The following is an 18,431-nucleotide window of genomic DNA, read 5'->3' on the forward strand; positions in this document are numbered from 1 at the left end:
TAGATTTATCTAAAATCTCTGAAAACTGGTATTATATGTATTGCATCCCTACTAAAAATCTGCACAGGACTATCCTTAATCATGACAGTTACTACAGCAATATTTTGATACTTCCATATCAAAATCCTGTGATGAAGAAGGAGTTATATTTATCAAAATGCAAGTGATTTAATTTTTAAAAAAAGGCAAAACATAAATAGCATCACTCTCCAACACCCCATATAAAATTAGTAAATGTTCTCTGAAGTTTAATACCAAGAAACCAAGTTATCCTAATTAACTAGACAGGATGGCAATAACTAAAGGAAAATCTATTCTCTGAGTATGATTAGTAATTTTAAGACACTAAGGGAAAAAATTATGGACGAGAAAGACTTATATACAAATGATGGGAAATAAGAGCAGAGCCTTTAAGAAAAGTATTTCTTTTGGAGAAGTACTAAACAGGAGGTTATTTATTAAGAAAGTGATCCTTCTAGGGGCGCCTGGGTGGTGCAGTCGGTTAAGCGTCTGACTTCAGCCAGGTCACGATCTCACGGTCCGTGAGTTCGAGCCCCGCATCGGGCTCTGGGCTGATGGCTCAGAGTCTGGAGCCTGTTTCCAATTCTGTGTCTCCCTCTCTCTCTGCCCCTCGCCCGTTCATGCTCTGTCTCTCTCTGTCCCAAAAATAAATAAACGTTGAAAAAAAAATTAAAAAAAAAAAAAAGAAAGTGATCCTTCTAAAGATAAGAAGGAGGTGATGATTAAAGTTGTAGCACTAAAAACATGATTTATTCTTCAACCCACCCAACTACACACATACACACACACCCAAACACACACACTTCTCTTCCTTGGCTTTAGCCAAGTGCTACTCTTCTCCATTTTCTTATTTCAGTGATGCAAGATAATAAAAAATTTACTCTGTAGACTTAAGGTACAAAATGTGTATTGTGTCACTTGGGTAGAAATGATCTGAATTTCCCTAAAGATACCCTATTTTAACCCTTCTATTTGCTTTCACGCTTCTCTTAGAGTATCATTACTCTATTATAAACTTCCAATGAACAATCCTCTTAATCAGCATCCTATTGATGGTTATCCTTCTCAATTCTTATGTTCACTGGAGCTTCCTTGTCATTCCTGTTATATGTGAGCATTCCCTAAAGTTCCATAATTAAGGTTTTCCTCTCTTCTCTTTTTACTCTACCATCTTTCTCCAGACTGATTCTGGTGATATTCTGTATACCCAAATGGCACTGTGTCATTCCACCAATCAAAAAAATCCCAATTGCAGATTAGACTTCTACATCTATTTCCTGATTTCTGAACTCCTTTCTTTAGATTCACATTTTCAACAATATGCAAGATAATAATAATCAACACGTGCTTGCTGGATTCATTAATTTAATGGAATACTTATTGGGGGCCTAATGTGTGTTTGACACTGTGCTAGGAGCTGAGTTATCCACAAAGCAGTGTGGATGTTATTTTCAGAGTTTACAGTGTGGTCTAAGAGGAAAGAAACCATGAACAGAATCAGGGAAATACAATGTGTTAGAGCAGGGGTTTCAAAGTTTTAGTCTCAGAACCCCTTTGCACTCTTAAAATTACTGAAGACCCCAAAGAATCATTGTTAATGTGTGTTATAATTATTGATATTAACCATATTAGAAACTATGGCTGACAATTTTAAAAATTATTCATAAAAATAGCAACAATAAAATCATTTATACTTATTTTTAAAAAAACAACCAATTTCCTAAAAAAATTTAGTGAGAAGTGTTTTCCTTTCCTTTTTTACAAGTTTCTAATGTTTGGCTGGAAAGAAAATAGCTGGATCATCATCATGACATCATGGTTTTATTTTAGTATGCAGCAAAAGCACTTTTTGTTTACTTCTCATCACATGGCATGTTAAACAGACGATTTGCGATGACTGCTCATAAGTTGTTTCATAAAATTTATAACTTTTACTGCTGCATCAATGACAATCTTTTTTTTTTTTCTTAAAGTTTATTTATTTATTTTTGGGAGAGAGGGCACAAGCAGGGGAGGGGCACAGAGAATCCCAAGCAGGCTCTGTATTTTTCAGAACAGAGCCTGATGTGGGGCTCAATCTCAGGAACCATGAGATCAGGACTTGAGCTGAAGTAAAGAGTCTGACTCTTAACTGACTGAGCCACCCAGGTGCACCCACCCCTCCATGACAGTCTTAAGTGAAAGTGGCCTTTTTTGAAATTGTGAGTGCACAGTAAAGAATACAATGACTATTAATATAGTTTGGTGCCAATGTTGATTTGTGCTAAGGTGTCAGCAGTTTTATCCACCATTGCTTTTGGACTGTCAGTACAAATGACCACAGGAAAAAAAGCAAGTATATTAATGTGGAAATACTTTGAATTCACAGCTCTTCCCAAAAAGCCTCAGAGACTCCTAGAGATCCATGGACCATACTTTCAGACCTGCTCTATTAGAGGACTACGTGGCTTTGTTGACGATATCAAGTCAGTCTAGGAGTAAAGCAAGTTCTTCCTGAGAAAGCTGGATGTTTAAGATTGTAAGGGGTGCCTGGGTGGCTCAGATGGTTAAGCATCCAACTTTGGCTCAGGTCACATTTTGTGGTTTTTGAGGTTGAGCACCATGTCAATCTCTGTGCTGACAGCTCAGAGCCTGGAGCCTGCTTTGGATTCTGTGTGTGTGTCCCTCTCTCAGCCCCTCCCCCCTTGTGCTCTGTATCTGTCTCTCAAAAAAATAAATAAATAAATAAATGTTAAAAAAAATTTAAGAAAAAATACTATAAGAATAAACAGTAAATTATTCAGGTGAAAGACATGAATGAAGGGTTGTGAGACAATTTCTAGGCGGAAGGAATAACAACAGGGCAGGAGCTGGAACTCTACATGAATAAAAGGGAGATTGCTATTATTTAGTTGTAGAGTTAAAAAGAAAAAGTACTGAGAAATGAGGGAGATAAAAGTCAATCAAGAAGGATTTTTTATGTCACAATAGCAGTTTGAACTTTATCTCAAGGGAAAAGGGAAATCACTGAAAAATTTTAAGTAAGAGAGTTGGTATTATCAGATTTGTGTTTTTCAACACAATTCTCATGTTGTACTGTGGAGAATGGATTGGAATAAAACTGCAAGTAGGAGACTACTGCAATAACCCTGCTAAGAGATGATGGTAGAGATAAGAGGCCGACATAATATTGACAGCTTAGATACTGAGAGTATCTAAGATACTTAGAACTGAGAGTAAGACTTGGTGACTAACTAACTACATGTGGGAAGTCAGAGAAGGGAAGGAGTCAAGAACACATCTTAAAGTTTCTGGCTTGGGCATACAGATACGTTTAATGAAACAGTGGGCACTAGAAGAGGAACAGATTTTGGTGGTTCAGAGAGCAGGAAAGGGGAGAAAACTAGCTCAGTCATGGTATCTCACAGGCACAAACGCAGAGATGTCTAGTATGTAACTAGATATATGAAGTTCAGGTAAGAGATCTGAAGTGGAGATACAGATTTGGAATCATCGGCATACATATGTTAACCAAAGCTATGGGAGTAAATTAAGCTTTCATGGCAGGATATGCTAAGTGTGGAGAGCCCCAGGACCAGCACTTAAGAGACAGGCAGAGAAAGGGAATGTATTGCTTGCTAAGAGAAAGGCACAAGTAAATGCACTGGTAAGACGACATGTTCTTACAGCACGTGAATTAAGATGAAAACTAAGTTTATTTATTTTGAAAGAGACAGAGAGAGAAAGAGAATCGTAAGTAGGCTCCATGCTGTCAGCCCAGAGCCTGATGCAGAGCTCAAACTCACAAACTGTGAGGTCATGACCTTAGTTGAAATCAAGAGTTGGACACCACCTCCTGAGCAACCCAGGCACCCCATGAAGACTTCATTTTTGAAAGATAACATTGCAGTGATAAGGAGAAGTTATATGGAAGAAGTTGATTGTCAATAACCACCAAATTACCATTAAGACTCATAAGTACATAATGACAGCATATGCCTCTGACACTCCCATAAAATGAGTAACATTCATTGATATTTGTTTCAGGGAGGGTTTTAGGTAATTCATTAGAAAATAGTAATTTGCTAGTTAAAAAATGAAAACTCCATTTCCTAAATTATCTTTCTTAAATTTCACATGTAAATCTCATTAGCTTTATATATTTTTATTAGATCACATTAGATTCAATTCCAGTTACCAAAATAATAACTTGTTTTAGATAGATGCTAATGTTTAATAGCTGAAAACACACAGTATACAGAACTACATTAAAAATCTTATAAACTAAGGTTAACAGAAAAAATTTGTTTTGAATGCTATATGTTTTAGTAAGGAAGGAAGCACATTTACTTTAAGAATCTCTCCAGACAGAATTTATTTTGATAGAAAACATTTTGTAGTCATCATTTTCTTTTACATACAGTCAGGTTATAGAATTTTAGATCATGGTATTCTCATGATGATTTGTCAACTGAACTATTATCCAAATTATGTTTTGAATTGATATAATCCTCACTACTTTCATTCTCAACATCTAGTACTTTGGATCATTATCTGAAAGCTCAGAGCTTTGGGGATTTTATACATAGCTCTTCCCACTTTTTTTTCAAATAGCTATAAGATTATAGAGTATTATTTTTATAAAGAAAAGGAGACCCAGGATTGTTAGATATTTTCTCAAGTTTATTCTCTGAGCCAGTGCTAAAATTGGGAAAGGAGCTATCTTTCTGACTTTTTAGAAAGAAGCAACTGATAAGCATGGGTTATTTACAGTCAGCTTATTCATAATCTTCAAATACATTATTCTAAACCAAGAACATCTATGGAGGAAAGCTTTATAATTTGGAATTGGTAATACACATTGTTTCCATAGAAACAGCTCAGAAAAACTGTAATATACATGGCTTTAAATGGGACTTGATAATATTACTAAAACTCCAGATCTGATATGTATAATCATAATTTTGCTCTATTAATATTTCAGTAAAATAATGAATTTTATTTTCAGGTTCAAATTTGTAATTGTATACGTACTTTGATATGTAATACATTTCAAACTAAAAGCAAAACACTATTAAAAACCACAAATGAAACACTTAAAATTTTTAATTTATATACTGAATTACATTCAGAAGACATTTAACTTCCTCCTTTACCACTATAAAACCTTTTACTTACTAAAATAACCTTCAATATTAAAAAGCCCAGGGATACCTGGGTGGCACCATTGGTTAACTGTCCAGCTCTTGATTTTGGCTCAGGTCTTGATCTCATGGTTTGTGAGATGGAGCCTCACGTCAGGCTCCGTGTTGACAGTGTGGAGCCTGCTTGTGATGCTCTCTCTCACTCTCTCTCTGCCCCTCCCTGCTCTCTCTCTCATTCTCAAAATAAACATTAAAAAAAATTAAAAATAAAAAGCTCAAGAAAATAAACTAAGTGAATGGAAAAACTGAGTAGAAACTAACACTTAAGGGAAAAAAAAGAATATCAAAATGGTATTCAAAATCACTATTTAATTGTGATAAACTGAATTCCCCAAACCAGTATTAATAGATCTAATTAGGTCTTCTTTAGTATTATATTCCCTCTGTCACAAACCTTTTAAGAATATGTCCAGTTTCTTACCTCCTAAGGCAGAATAGAGATAAGGCCTATAGTAAGATTCTTGGTTTTGGAGCAATCATTTAATAGTCTTTACAGTCTTTCCTTCCACTCAGTGACACCACCTTTTCCATCCCGCTTTCCACCAGTTAACAAAGTTCCAAGTAGATAATTATAAAAACGTGATTGTACTGTTCTAAATATGTCCTTTCTTCCTTCTTTTCCTTTCACCCATAAAACATGTTAAGTCCCTACTCCAATAACTAAATATCAAGTTACTGAGTAGTGAAAAGAGATCATACAAATTGATAAATACTTCAGATTTACTTGAGCAAGTAAATGACATAAACAGTAATTCTCAAAAAAAGAAACAAAGACATGGTCCTACAGATGGCCCCAGCTGCTAAGAAACGCAGAGTCAAAACTGTGGTCCTATGTACAGCAAGGGTAATGGACATAAATGGCAGAGGAGTTTCTTCTCTCATACTGACTAGTTGGTAATGGCTTTTTAAGTGCTGTGTGAAAAAGATTCTGAGGCCAAGTACAGGATCTGTAGGAAAGATCTACTTAGCTTCATCTATCATGGATTTTGAAAAGTATAATGGCAGCATGTGTGCCATGTTTCTGCTATGTCAAATACTAGAATGTCATGGAGTGAATGTTATTTTCCTGATTTAATATGACTTTCTTTTATTTTGTAAATTTCCTTTCCCTGGTGTTTTATTTTATGTATCTGTTAGAAATGCATATTAACACAATGGGATGTCATTTTATTCCATCACATTAATAGAGAATTAAAAAAATAAAAATACTCCATGCTCATAAGTCTTGGCAACACAGACACTCATACTGCCAGAAGTAATGGATTTAGTATTATTTTTCTGGAAAGTCATTCAGTAATATGTACAACCACCTTGAGTCACTTGTACTCTTAACCCAGCAATTCATTCCCGGGAATTCATCCCCAAAGCATAACAATTTAAGCACAAAAAGATGCTTAATTCTGAGATAAAATGTAAGAAAGAAAACCTAAATGTTCAACAAAAGAATAATGTATATAAAGCAAGATTCTTTATACCATATTAGCCTTCAAAAAAGGGCATTTGAGTTCTTACAAAGTCTACATTATTGAGCCCTCTCGGTTTCTTTCCTTTGAGCAATAAAGTAGTACTGAAGAAAAACCATCTCAAAACGATTTCACACAATGTAACTTCACATAAAACCAAGCTACATTATGGGGGGGGGGGGCAAAAAATTTAGTACAGATTTCGTAATTATACACCGAAATACAGTTTGACAATTTTAACTGGTAGATCTTTTCTTATAAAGATCATATTAAAAAGCAACATCATCAACTAGAGGAGTTCTCCAGTTTCCTTCTCACCTTAGGTTTGTTTCCATTACAAGCCAACTAAAGCATAACTTAGCCCCCAAATACAGATAATAATACAGTCAATATTTAATCATGTTTTATACAGTCAGGAACACGTCAGTTTCACTTCAGAACGGATAATAGGAAATTTGGTTCAACATCTTAAACTACATTCTGCCAGCCTCACAGCATGAATTAGGAAGTGTTCCTTCTGATTCTACCTTCTGGAACAGACAGCAGAGAAGTGGTATCAGTTTTTTCCTTAAATGTTTGGTAGATTTCACCAGTGAAACTAACTGGGCCTTGTGCTCTGTGTTTTGGAAGGCTGTTCATTATTGATTCAACTTCTTTAATACATATACAGACTTATTCCGATTATCTATTTCCCCTTGTGTGAGTTTTGGTAGACTGTGTCTTTCAAGGAATTGGTCCATTTTATCTAAATTATAAAATCTGTGGGCACAGGTTATTCATAATATTATCCTTTTACTGTCCATGAGATCAGTAGTGATGGCTGCTCTTTTATTTCTGATATTAGTAATTTGTGTTTCTCCTTCTTGTTTTTCTTGGTTAGCTTGGTCTGAGGTTTATCAATTTTATTAATGTTCAAAGAAACCAGCTTTCAGTTTCACTGATTTTCTCAACCAGTTTCCTATTCTCAATTTCACTGACTTCTGCTGTAATTTTCTTTACCTCTGCTTACTTTGGATCTATTTTGTTCTTGTTTTGCTAGTTTCCTGAGGTAGAAACTTAGAGAACTGATTTTAATCTTTTTAAAAAAAATATATGTACTCAATACTATAAATTTCCCTCCAAGCCCCGCTTTCACCACATGCCATGAATTTGCTAGGATGCATTTTCATTTTCATTTGGTGTACAATATTTTGAAATTTTCTAATTTCTAATTAGAAATGTGTTATTTATCAATGTTTTGGTATTTTCTGGCTCTCTTTCTGCTACTACAGTCTGAGAAAATACTTTCCATGATGGCCTACCTTTTAAAATTTGTTAAGGTGTTTTATGGCCCAGAATATGGTCTATTTGATGAATGTTCTCAAAAAATATAAATACTTTTAAAAGGCAGCAAAATAAGTACTTATTTTGTATCAATTACAAGTATATATGTACAAGATAAAAGACAGTTGGGACATAGCTACCTTAGGAGGAATGGGTGTTAACTGGGACTTGGGATAAAATTTCCAGCAATCACATTATATCCAGATTAAAAAAGTATCACATCTCAAATTTGAGATATAGAGGACTTAAAACGGGGCTCTAGCAGTAACAAACATTTGATTTTCATGAAATATAAGTACAAAAAACAGGTATTTTTGCTACATTAGTCCTTGTTATCTGCACCTAGAAATCACAATGATCTGAATACATATTTTGAGATGAGACTGAGAAAAAGATAACCCTTGCTATCTAAACTTGCTTTCCAAAGTCAGAAGCCAAATAGATTTGGATGGTAAAGGATGTGTATCTTTCCATATAGTAATAACTATAAATAAATAAACATTTGACTTTTGAATATTTCATCTACCTGTCTGAGAGAAAGAAAGAAAAAGAGAGAGGAGAGGAAAGGAGATGAGACGAGACTATGATTCATTCTGGGAAAACAGAGTATTATTTTGTATTCAGAATCACTTTATATTTGGACATATACAGTGGCAGATTTTTGTGTGAAACATAATGCAGAATGAGTGTTTTAATAGCATGGGAAGAGCAGTTTGCAAAATTCTTTATACTACATGGTCTCTATTGTGTAAAAAACAATGTCTATGAAAAAGACTGGAAAGAAATGTGCCTAAATGTAACTGGGATTGAGCAATAATTTTTCTACATCTATAACATTCATTACATGCATATTTACATGTGATCTTATTTCATTTGTAGTTAAGAGAAATATTAAATAGGGACTTTAATATAATAAGTACTTTAATAGAGTTATTTATAAAGAAGGTTTAATATTAGTACCGAAGAGTATCAATTCTGGGAAGTTCAAGTTAAATTCAGGAAGGGGAGATGCTTCAAATATAGCCTAATATAATACAGCAATAGTTTATCAGAAAGAGGATACACTGTACTTGCAACCAGAAATTGAGACCAAGCATGTACCACAAGGGGAATTTAAACAGTTCCATATGACTAGAATAAAGGCTGCAAAAATGGTAAGAGAAGCAGGAAGAGTAATGTCTACATACACATATTGGGGCCAGATGGTATATAACAGAGTTCAGAGTTTTTAGAATAAAGAAAGTCTAAGCCTAGCCATGCTAGTTAACTCATTTCAATGTTTAATTTCAATACTAAGTAAATCCTGACCTGTAACAATCATATTTGGATACTTTCTTTAAAATACTTAAAACCAAACTAATTTCTCTCCATTAAAATTAAACCAGAGACATGAATTTCTGGACTTTGCCAGGGTAGAGCTGGCAAATCTACTCCTCAAGAAACAACTATAAAACTGGACACAATCATCAAAAACAACCGTTTTGGGACTCAAACAAAGGCAAACAAGTTGGAGAATGTTTATTCGTGAGAACCAACTGATCCTAGGTTAAGAACAATGAGGATTTGTGGTGCTCTTGCCTGAAACCACTCTTCTCACCCTCACCCCTTGCTCAGCTGGTGTGGAAGTTCTTCAAGAATAGGGCTGGCTGTGAAAAAGAGCAGCTTCACAGCTGGAAGGAGCTAACTTTATTGGAACAAAGGGTAAAAAACCCACACAGAGCACCGTCAGTAAAAGTAGAAAACAAACAGAAAGTCAGCAGGTATGCTAGCCTCAGGTTGCAGTTTTGGTTGGGCTGAGCTGCAGACTGGAGAACTTGTCAGAAATTTAACCCAAAAAATCCTGGAAATGAGAAAGGCATAGAGGTGCTAGGTAAGGTCTCCACATAGTCTTGACTGACCTGGAGGCTAAGTGAACATGCACAGAAGACCCAAGAGGGTCTGATGGAAAATAAATGGTGAGGCACACTTGAAAACTGCCTAAGTGTTAAAAGCACTCCCCAATCAACACACATCCACTGGGAGAGGGTGGAGGAGGCCTAACTGGCTTGAGGCACTGGAGTATAACCTGTGCTATCACTGATCACTAAGCTAAGCAGACAGACTCTAGGAAACCAGCCTAAAAAATAAAAATAACAATACTAGGCAAACTGCAAGGAAAGCAGATCCCAAAGATTCAGCCCAGGCAAACTAGTAAAAAACTACCACCACCACCACCGCCGCCCCCTCCTTGAGGGAAAATCCAAACCAAGAGTTTCCACAATATATTATCAAAAACATATTGGGTGGTTTTTAACAAAAAATTACTAGATATACAAAGAAAAACAGGAAAGTGTGGTCCATGCTCAAGAAAAACAACATTAAATAAAAAATGACTGAGTCAGCTCAAATGCTGGAGCCAAGTCTTCAAATTGGCTATTATAAAAATGTTCCAAGAATTAAAAGAAAACATGTTAAAAGAGTTAAAGGAAAATATGCTGACAGTGACTCAACAAATAAGGAAATCTCAACAGTAAAATAGAGACTATAAAGAAGAACCATATAGTGGGGCGGCTGGGTAGCTCAGTCAGTAAAGCATCCAACTCTTAATCTCAGGATCATGAGGTCAAGCCCCACATTGGGCATGGAGCCTACTTATTTAAAAAAAAAAAAAAAAGAACCATACAGAAATTCTAGGATTGATATGTTCTATATGTACTTGTCTTTGATAGCGGTATAACTATATATTTTTTTTACAATGTCATCATTTTAAAAATATTCAAGAATGTTCATAACACCTGACTTGCAGGATGTTTGGTAAGTCACTAAGCTTTGTAACCTTTATAGTAATCTTCGAAAAGAAGATGCTTCATCCTTTCCTACTGAACTAATCAAAAGTATGTTAAATTTTAAATAAAACTGCTTATAGTATTTTCAACATTATGTAAAATCAAAGTAACCAGCGGTAATGCTATGTTTGATATCTACTACATATTTAAATGGTTAAGAGGTTGATTTAATTTTATTTTCATGGTTAGCTTTCAGTGTCTATCAAAAATGTTTCTAGAATTATTCAAGTTCAGTATTTTCAAGAAATTAATAAAGTATTATTTGATACTACAAATCTGTTCTGGTACTAAGGTGTATAAATAATTTTAATACTACTAATAATTAATTGGATTATAATACTTGTGTGTGTGTATATTATATATACATATATATATATTTAATCATAAAAAAGAATGAAATTCTGCCACTTGTTATAACATGGATGGACCTTGAGGCCATTTGGCTAAGTGAAATAAGTCAGGGACAGAAAGACAAATACTGTATGATCTGATTTATATATGGAATCTAAGAAAAACCAAACCCATAGAAACAGAGATGTGACTGGTAGTCAGAAATGGCAGTAGGGGGTGGGGTAGAGAAATTGAGTTAAAGATACAAACTTCCAGTTATAAGAAGTTAAGGGGATGTAAGGTACAACATGATGATTATAGTTAACAACACTGTACTATATATTTCAAAGGTGCCAAGAGAATGAATCTTTTTTTTTTTTTTTAACATTTTTTAATTTATTTTTGGGACAGAGAGACAGAGCATGAACGGGGGAGGGGCAGAAAGAGAGGGAGACACAGAATCGGAAACAGGCTCCAGGCTCCGAGCCATCAGCCCAGAGCCTGACGCGGGGCTCGAACTCACGGACTGCGAGATCGTGACCTGGCTGAAGTCGGACGCCCAACCAACTGCGCCACCCAGGCGCCCCTAAGAGAATGAATCTTAAAAGTTCTCATCACAGTCAGAGAAAGACAAAAATTATATGACTTCACTCATATGAGGACTTTAAGAGATAAAACAGATGAACATAAGGGAAGGGAAATAAAAATAATATAAACACAGGGAGGGGAACAAAACAGAAGAGACTCATAAATATGGAGAACAAACCGAGGGTTATGGGAGGGATTGTGGGAGGGGGGATGGGCTAAATGGGTGAGGGGCACTAAGGAATCTACTCCTGAAATCATTGTTGCACTATATGCTAACTAATTTGGATGTAAATTTAAAAAAATAAAAAATAAAACAAGTAAACAAAAAGAATTTAAAAAGTTCTCATCACAAGAAAAAAAAATTGTAACTGTGAGGTGATGGATGTTAACCAAACTTGTAATCATTTCAAAATATTTACACATATCAAATCATGTTGTATACCTTAAACTTACACAATGTTATAGCTCAATTAAACTGGAAACATATTCATGTATTTATTAAATAAAATTTGTACCTATGCACACATAAACTACTGCTAGGCAAATTTTCACATCAACAATAGAATAATGGCAATTGGTTCCATTAATAATCTTCCATTATTCCTTGTGATTTTTCAGTTAAGAGACAGCCACTTTAAATTAAACATAGTTTAAAATGGATTTTGCTGTTTTGATTCTTTTATTACCATAAGAATAATTATTACAACATTTAAGAAACAATTCTTTCTTATGTTTCCTGAACACAATCTGCTATAGAACCATTAGTTTTCCTGATATCCCTTAAAATTTTATGCTAGTTTTCTACCTACTAATATTATACATCTGCATTTTTCAGCCTAATCTATTATCAAGGGAGCAAGCAAACAGCCCACTACTTTTTGTAAATCATTACACTATTTTACATTATTAATAGAGCTATCCAGGATGACGTTAGTAATTGAAATAGAAAAACTGTACTTACTCAGTTATAAATTCAGGGTTTGTAAAGCTGAGGTTGGTTAAATGACCTTCAAGTTTAGAAGACTCATGTGTACTTAAGGCTGGAGTGGTCTTAGTGGCGAGTACAGCTCTTTTTTCATCCTTTTCAAGTGCTTTTCTCTTTCCACCATTTTGGAAATATTCTCTGCATACACTACAAAGCAAAATGAAGTTACATTTTAAAATACTAGGCAGGAATATAAAATAAAGTGGAAAAGAATTAGCCTTTATTATTCAAAACGGGAAACTTTCAATTACAAATTCTTACTGTGAAAACGTCACACAGAGGTAAGTTTGAGTACCTGTAGCACTGCACATACAATAAAGCATAATCACAGATTATATTTAACAAGTAAAAAGTATGTTTTCAAGGGCACAGATGTGCCTATATGTTTTGCTGAACTGCATTCTTTTTTTTTTTTTTTTAATAAATTTTTTTTTTTCCAACGTTTATTTATTTTTGGGACAGAGAGAGACAGAGCATGAACGGGGGAGGGGCAGAGAGAGAGGGAGACACAGAATCGGAAACAGGCTCCAGGTTCTGAGCCATCAGCCCAGAGCCTGACGCGGGGCTCGAACTCCCAGACCGCGAGATCGTGACCTGGCTGAAGTCGGACGCTTAACCGACTGCGCCACCCAGGCGCCCCTGAACTGCATTCTTAACTAAAACTTAAGTTCCTCTAGAAAATCTTAGGTAACTCTGCTATTCAGTGACAGCATACAAAAAGACCAGTCGTTACAGTTAATTCTGAGCCAGGTCTGCTGGTAGCAGACAGATACCCCAATAGTTGTTTCTTAGATCCCTGTTGGTTTATGAAAACTAAGTGAGGATGTCAGCATATTAAGAATTATTGATATTCTTATTTGCTCTGAGGGAAGGGAATACAAATCTAGTTCAGGTAAAAATGGTACTGTATCATATAGGTAAACATTTATAGAACAGAAGTTTGAACATTAAGGTGGTTTTTGTAACACCTGGAAATTATTCTTATCCATCAAGAGACCGTTCCTGTTTGTCTGAATTCTTACAGTAGTAAAATACAGATTTTTTGAAGATGTTTCATTTTAAGCTCATATAGTTTAGAACAGATCAGGTAGCCATCCAGCACCAGAAACTGATGACTGACATAATCTTATAAACAATTTTCTTCAAACCGAATACAATTTTAGAGTAGTAGGACACCATGCCAGGGTATATAACAGGAAAAACTAACATAAACCATAGAATCAACTCAAATATTTATTAGCTATTAAAGCCAGGAATCTTAAGGTAAAGAAAGGCTAACAAGACCTAGTTCAGGCCCTTGAGCTTACAATGTGATAGCTTACATGTGAAAACAATAAATGATACAATTAATTACCAAGCTACTTGAAGGAGGAGGGAATCTAAACAAATTTTCTTTTTAGATTCTTACAACACATTATTAGTACATATAGCTCATACTTTGAACAAAGCTAAACTATTTTTCTCCATAGACTCTCTTGGTGAATTTCCAGAAACATATGGCAAGAGAAGAATTGAAGAATTAATTTAAAACTGATTTCTGCGGGGCGCCTGGGTGGCTCAGTTGGTTAAGCGGCTGACTTCAGCTCAGGTCATGATCTCACGGTCCGTGAGTTCGAGCCCCACGCCGGGCTCTAGGCTGACAGCTCAGAGCCTGGAGCCTGTTTCAGATTCTATGTCTCCCTCTCTCTGACCCTCCCCCGCTCATGCTCTGTCTCTGTCTCAAAAATAAATAAACGTTAAAAAAAAATTTAAAACTGATTTCTGCAAGTAGAACTATGATCTAAGGGAACAATGCCCATCTCTCCTCATACTTACAGTATGCTATTAGTTCAACTTCACTTTTTCTTAGTAATTACTATTAAGACTTCTTAAAAAAAAGATTTCTTTAATTTTCCTATGTAGATTTAGTTTTAATTCTTATATATAGGAGTTGAAACCCATTCTTCATAAATCAATTATTTATTAAGTATTAAGAATACAGAGCCCCCATGTGCCAGGCACATCTGTGATGAGAAAACAAATTGGAGAAGGGATTGCTGCTCTCAAGGAGCTCAGATTAGTGAATAAGACAACAATTATACAATAATAAAGAAAATACAACTGATAAAGATAACATACAGCTGATAACCCAATCAATCTAGAGTCAGAAATATATGCTGACTTTAGAAATATAAGTAGGAATAATCAAGGAAGAATGCTAGGTGGGAGGTGAGTGCTTTTCTGGCAGAATAGCATGAGCAAAGGCACAGTAGATAAACACAGCAAGGATCCTGCAGAGATGGACATCCATTCAAGATATGTGAAACGTAAGGTGCCGAGAAGAAAACAGATGGATGGACTCACAGGTAAAAAGATCCTGAGGCCAACACAAATATAGTGGGGAAAGGTGGCTAGGTGACACTGGAGTGATAAGCAAGCCTCAGATCCCACAAGACTCCAAGGCCAATGTAAAGATGCGGTATTTAGAAATCTAATCTAATGACAGTAGTTTAGTGATTTCCTGGGGCTGGGGCTAATTACAAAAGTGTACAAAAAGTAAATGCCACCAAAAAGGAGAGCCTTGAAAAGATATTGCTTCTGGGGCAGAAAGGAGGCACTTTGAAAAAATGGAGGTATCTCTGGAGGTTTGGTGATAAAAGGAAAAAATTAAGCAATTAAGGATAATGAGCCTACTGAGATGTTATAAACTATGTATTAAAAAATGTTAAGTCAGACCAAAAGAGGACAATATATATTAAAGGCACTTTACTTTTGTATTTGTGGCAATCAAACAAGGTTCTTCAGAATTAAAGAACCAAGTAAGCCACCCAAACCCCTACCGACACTCCAACAGAATAGACAAACCCATAAAATAAATGCTCAATGAATACAAAAACCAAACAAGGTTCTAATAAAAGGGAAGAGAAAAACAATTAAAACCAGTGGATGAAAATTATCAAAAACATATACTCAAAAACAGCTATAAAAGAGAAAAAAACTGTAACATTTTGGTATTAATTATATATAATAAAGCAACTGCAGATATGAAAGAACATTTCAAATTTGAAATTAAAAAGCTGAGAACAAAAAGGAATGAATAATGGAGAGATATTCCATGAAAATAGATAGGAAGATGCAATATTGCCACAATGTCAGTTCTTCCCAAACTGATCTATAGAGTCTGTACAATCCCAATGAAAATCAAGCCAAATTATTTGGTGGAGACCAACAAACTAATTCTAAAGTTTATATGGAGAGGCAAAAGACCCAAATAGCCAACACATTTCTGAAGAAGAACAAAATTGGAGGACTGACCACTATTGGACTTACTTTATATAGTGGATCAGAACAGGGTGGTGCTGGTGACAGAATAGACAACTAGACACATGGAACAAAACATCCCACTAGACCCACACAGATATACTCAAATGATTTTTCAATAAAAGAGCAAAGGCAATATAATGGAGTAAAGATGGTTTTTTCACCAAATGGTGCTGGAACGACAACTACATACCAGAAAAATGAACCTAAACAGACATCACACCTTTCACAACACTTAAAATGGATTATAGACATAAATGTAAAACACAAAACTATAAAACTCTTGGAGAGTTTTATAAACTTCCTAGGAGAAAATCTAGGTGACCCTGGGCTTGGCAATGACTCTTTGGATGCAACACCAAAGTCAAGATCCATCAAAGAAAGAATTGAGAAGCTGGACTTAATTACAATAAAAAAAATGCTCTGCAAAAGAGAATGGGAGAGAATGAGAAGAGAATGAGAAGACAGACATGGACTGGGAGAAATATTTGCAAAAGACTTATCTGATGAAGGAACCGTTATCTGAAATATACAAAGAATTCTGAAAACTTAATGGAAAACAAACAACCCAGTTTAAAAATGGGCAAAAGAAATGGGTAACTCACCAAAGAAGATATACAGACAGCGAATAAGCTTATGGAATATGCTCCAGGTCATGTATCATTAGGGAAATGCAAATTAAAATAGCAACACGACACTACTACACACTAATAACATCAACACTACCAACTGCTGGTGAACATGTGGAGCAACAAGAACTCTTCATTCATTGTTGGTGGGAATACAAAATGATAAAATCACTTTGGAGACAATTTGGCCGTTTCCTACAAAATTAACTCTACTTTTACCATACAATCCAGCAATCACACTCCTTGGTATTTGCGCGCGCGCGCGCGCACACACACACACACACACACACACACACACACACACAAATAAAAACTCACTTCAACACAAAAGCCTGCACATGGATGCTTACAGCAGTTTTAGTTATAACTGCCAAAATTTGGAAGCAATAAGTTGTCCTGCAGCAGGTGAATAAAGAAAAAAATTGTGGTACATCCAGACAATAGATTCTTACTCAGTGCTAAAAAGAAATGAGCTATCAAGCCATGAAAAGACATGGAGGAAACTTAAATGCCTATTAAGTGAAAGCTGTCAATATAAAAAGATTATATACTATGATTCCAACTCTATGACATTCTAGAAAAGGCAAAACTATGGAAAGAGTAAAAGAGTCTGTGACTGGGGAAAGAAGGGATGTGCAAGCAAAGCAGAGGATTTTTAGGGCAAGGAAGCCATGTGTATGATACTATAATGGTGAATATTTGTCATTATATATTTGTCAAAACCCACAGAATATACACCACCAAAAACAAATCCTAATGTAAGCTATGGACTTTAAATGATAATGATGTGTCAAAGAAGTTCATCAATTACAATATAATGTACTATTCTGGGTGGATGTTGACAGGGAGGATACTGGGCATGTGTGTGGGCAGGGTGTTTATGGGAACTGTACTTTCTGCTCAATATTACTGTGAACCTAAAACTGCACCAAAAAAATAAATCTACTTGAAAGGGAAAAAAATCCAGGTCAGAACAGTTATCATGTGTCTCCTGATGTAATACACTGAGAAGGACACAATATCACCTAAGTAATATTCTTGCTAATATGCTTCATTTAAATCTAATCAGAGGGGTGCCTGGGTGGCTCAGTCTTTTGAGCAACCGACTTCGGTTCAGGTCATGATCTCACTCACGGTTTGTGAGTTTGAGCCTCGCATTGGGCTCTGTGCTGGCAGTTCAGAGCCTGGAGCCTGCTTCTGATTCTGTCTTCCTCTCTCTCTGTCCCTCCCCCACTCATGCTCTGTCTCTCTCTGTCTCAGAAATAAATAAAAAACATTTAAAAAAATCTAATCAGAAAAAACCCATACAAATCCAAATTGAGAGTCTATAAACTTTTATAAGATGTCTGTGTCATAAAAGAAAAAAAAAGGAAAGAGAGAGAGAGATTCACATGAGTCAAATCATATTTGTCTTTCTCTGACCGACTTGTTTCACTTAACTACAGAGAACAAACTGTGGGTAGCTGGAGGGGAGGTGAGCAGGGTAATGGGCTAAATGGGTTATAGGCATTAAGGAGGGCAGTTGTGATGAGCACTGTGTGTTACATGTAAGTGATGAATCAGTAAATTCTACTACTGAAACTAACATTACTCTCTATGTTAACTAACTAGAATTTAAATAAAAACTTCAACTAAAGAGAAAGCTAGAGAATTTACCTCAACTAAGTGCAATGATACACCTTGAAACATTTAGGAATGAAAGTCTTGTGATTTCTGCAACTGACTACCAAATGGTTCAGTAGAGATGGAAAGGGGAGAGAAGGGGTGCGGGGGGCGGGGGGTAA

The 18,431-nt window shown here is 35.5% G+C and overlaps 1 protein-coding gene across 1 annotated transcript in view; it reads right to left on the bottom strand.

The window, feature by feature from the left end:
• BMT2 (base methyltransferase of 25S rRNA 2 homolog) overlaps window positions 1–18,431 on the bottom strand; it is an 87,494-nt gene that overhangs the window by 43,596 nt on the left and 25,467 nt on the right. Inside the window, exon 3 of the mRNA XM_047850181.1 lies at window positions 12,695–12,865. Coding sequence (XP_047706137.1) covers window positions 12,695–12,865 — 171 coding nt within the window. The remainder of the gene's footprint in view (window positions 1–12,694; window positions 12,866–18,431) is intronic.

The sequence above is a fragment of the Prionailurus viverrinus genome, chromosome A2, assembly GCF_022837055.1.
Source record: "Prionailurus viverrinus isolate Anna chromosome A2, UM_Priviv_1.0, whole genome shotgun sequence".
Lineage (NCBI taxonomy): Eukaryota > Metazoa > Chordata > Mammalia > Carnivora > Felidae > Prionailurus > Prionailurus viverrinus.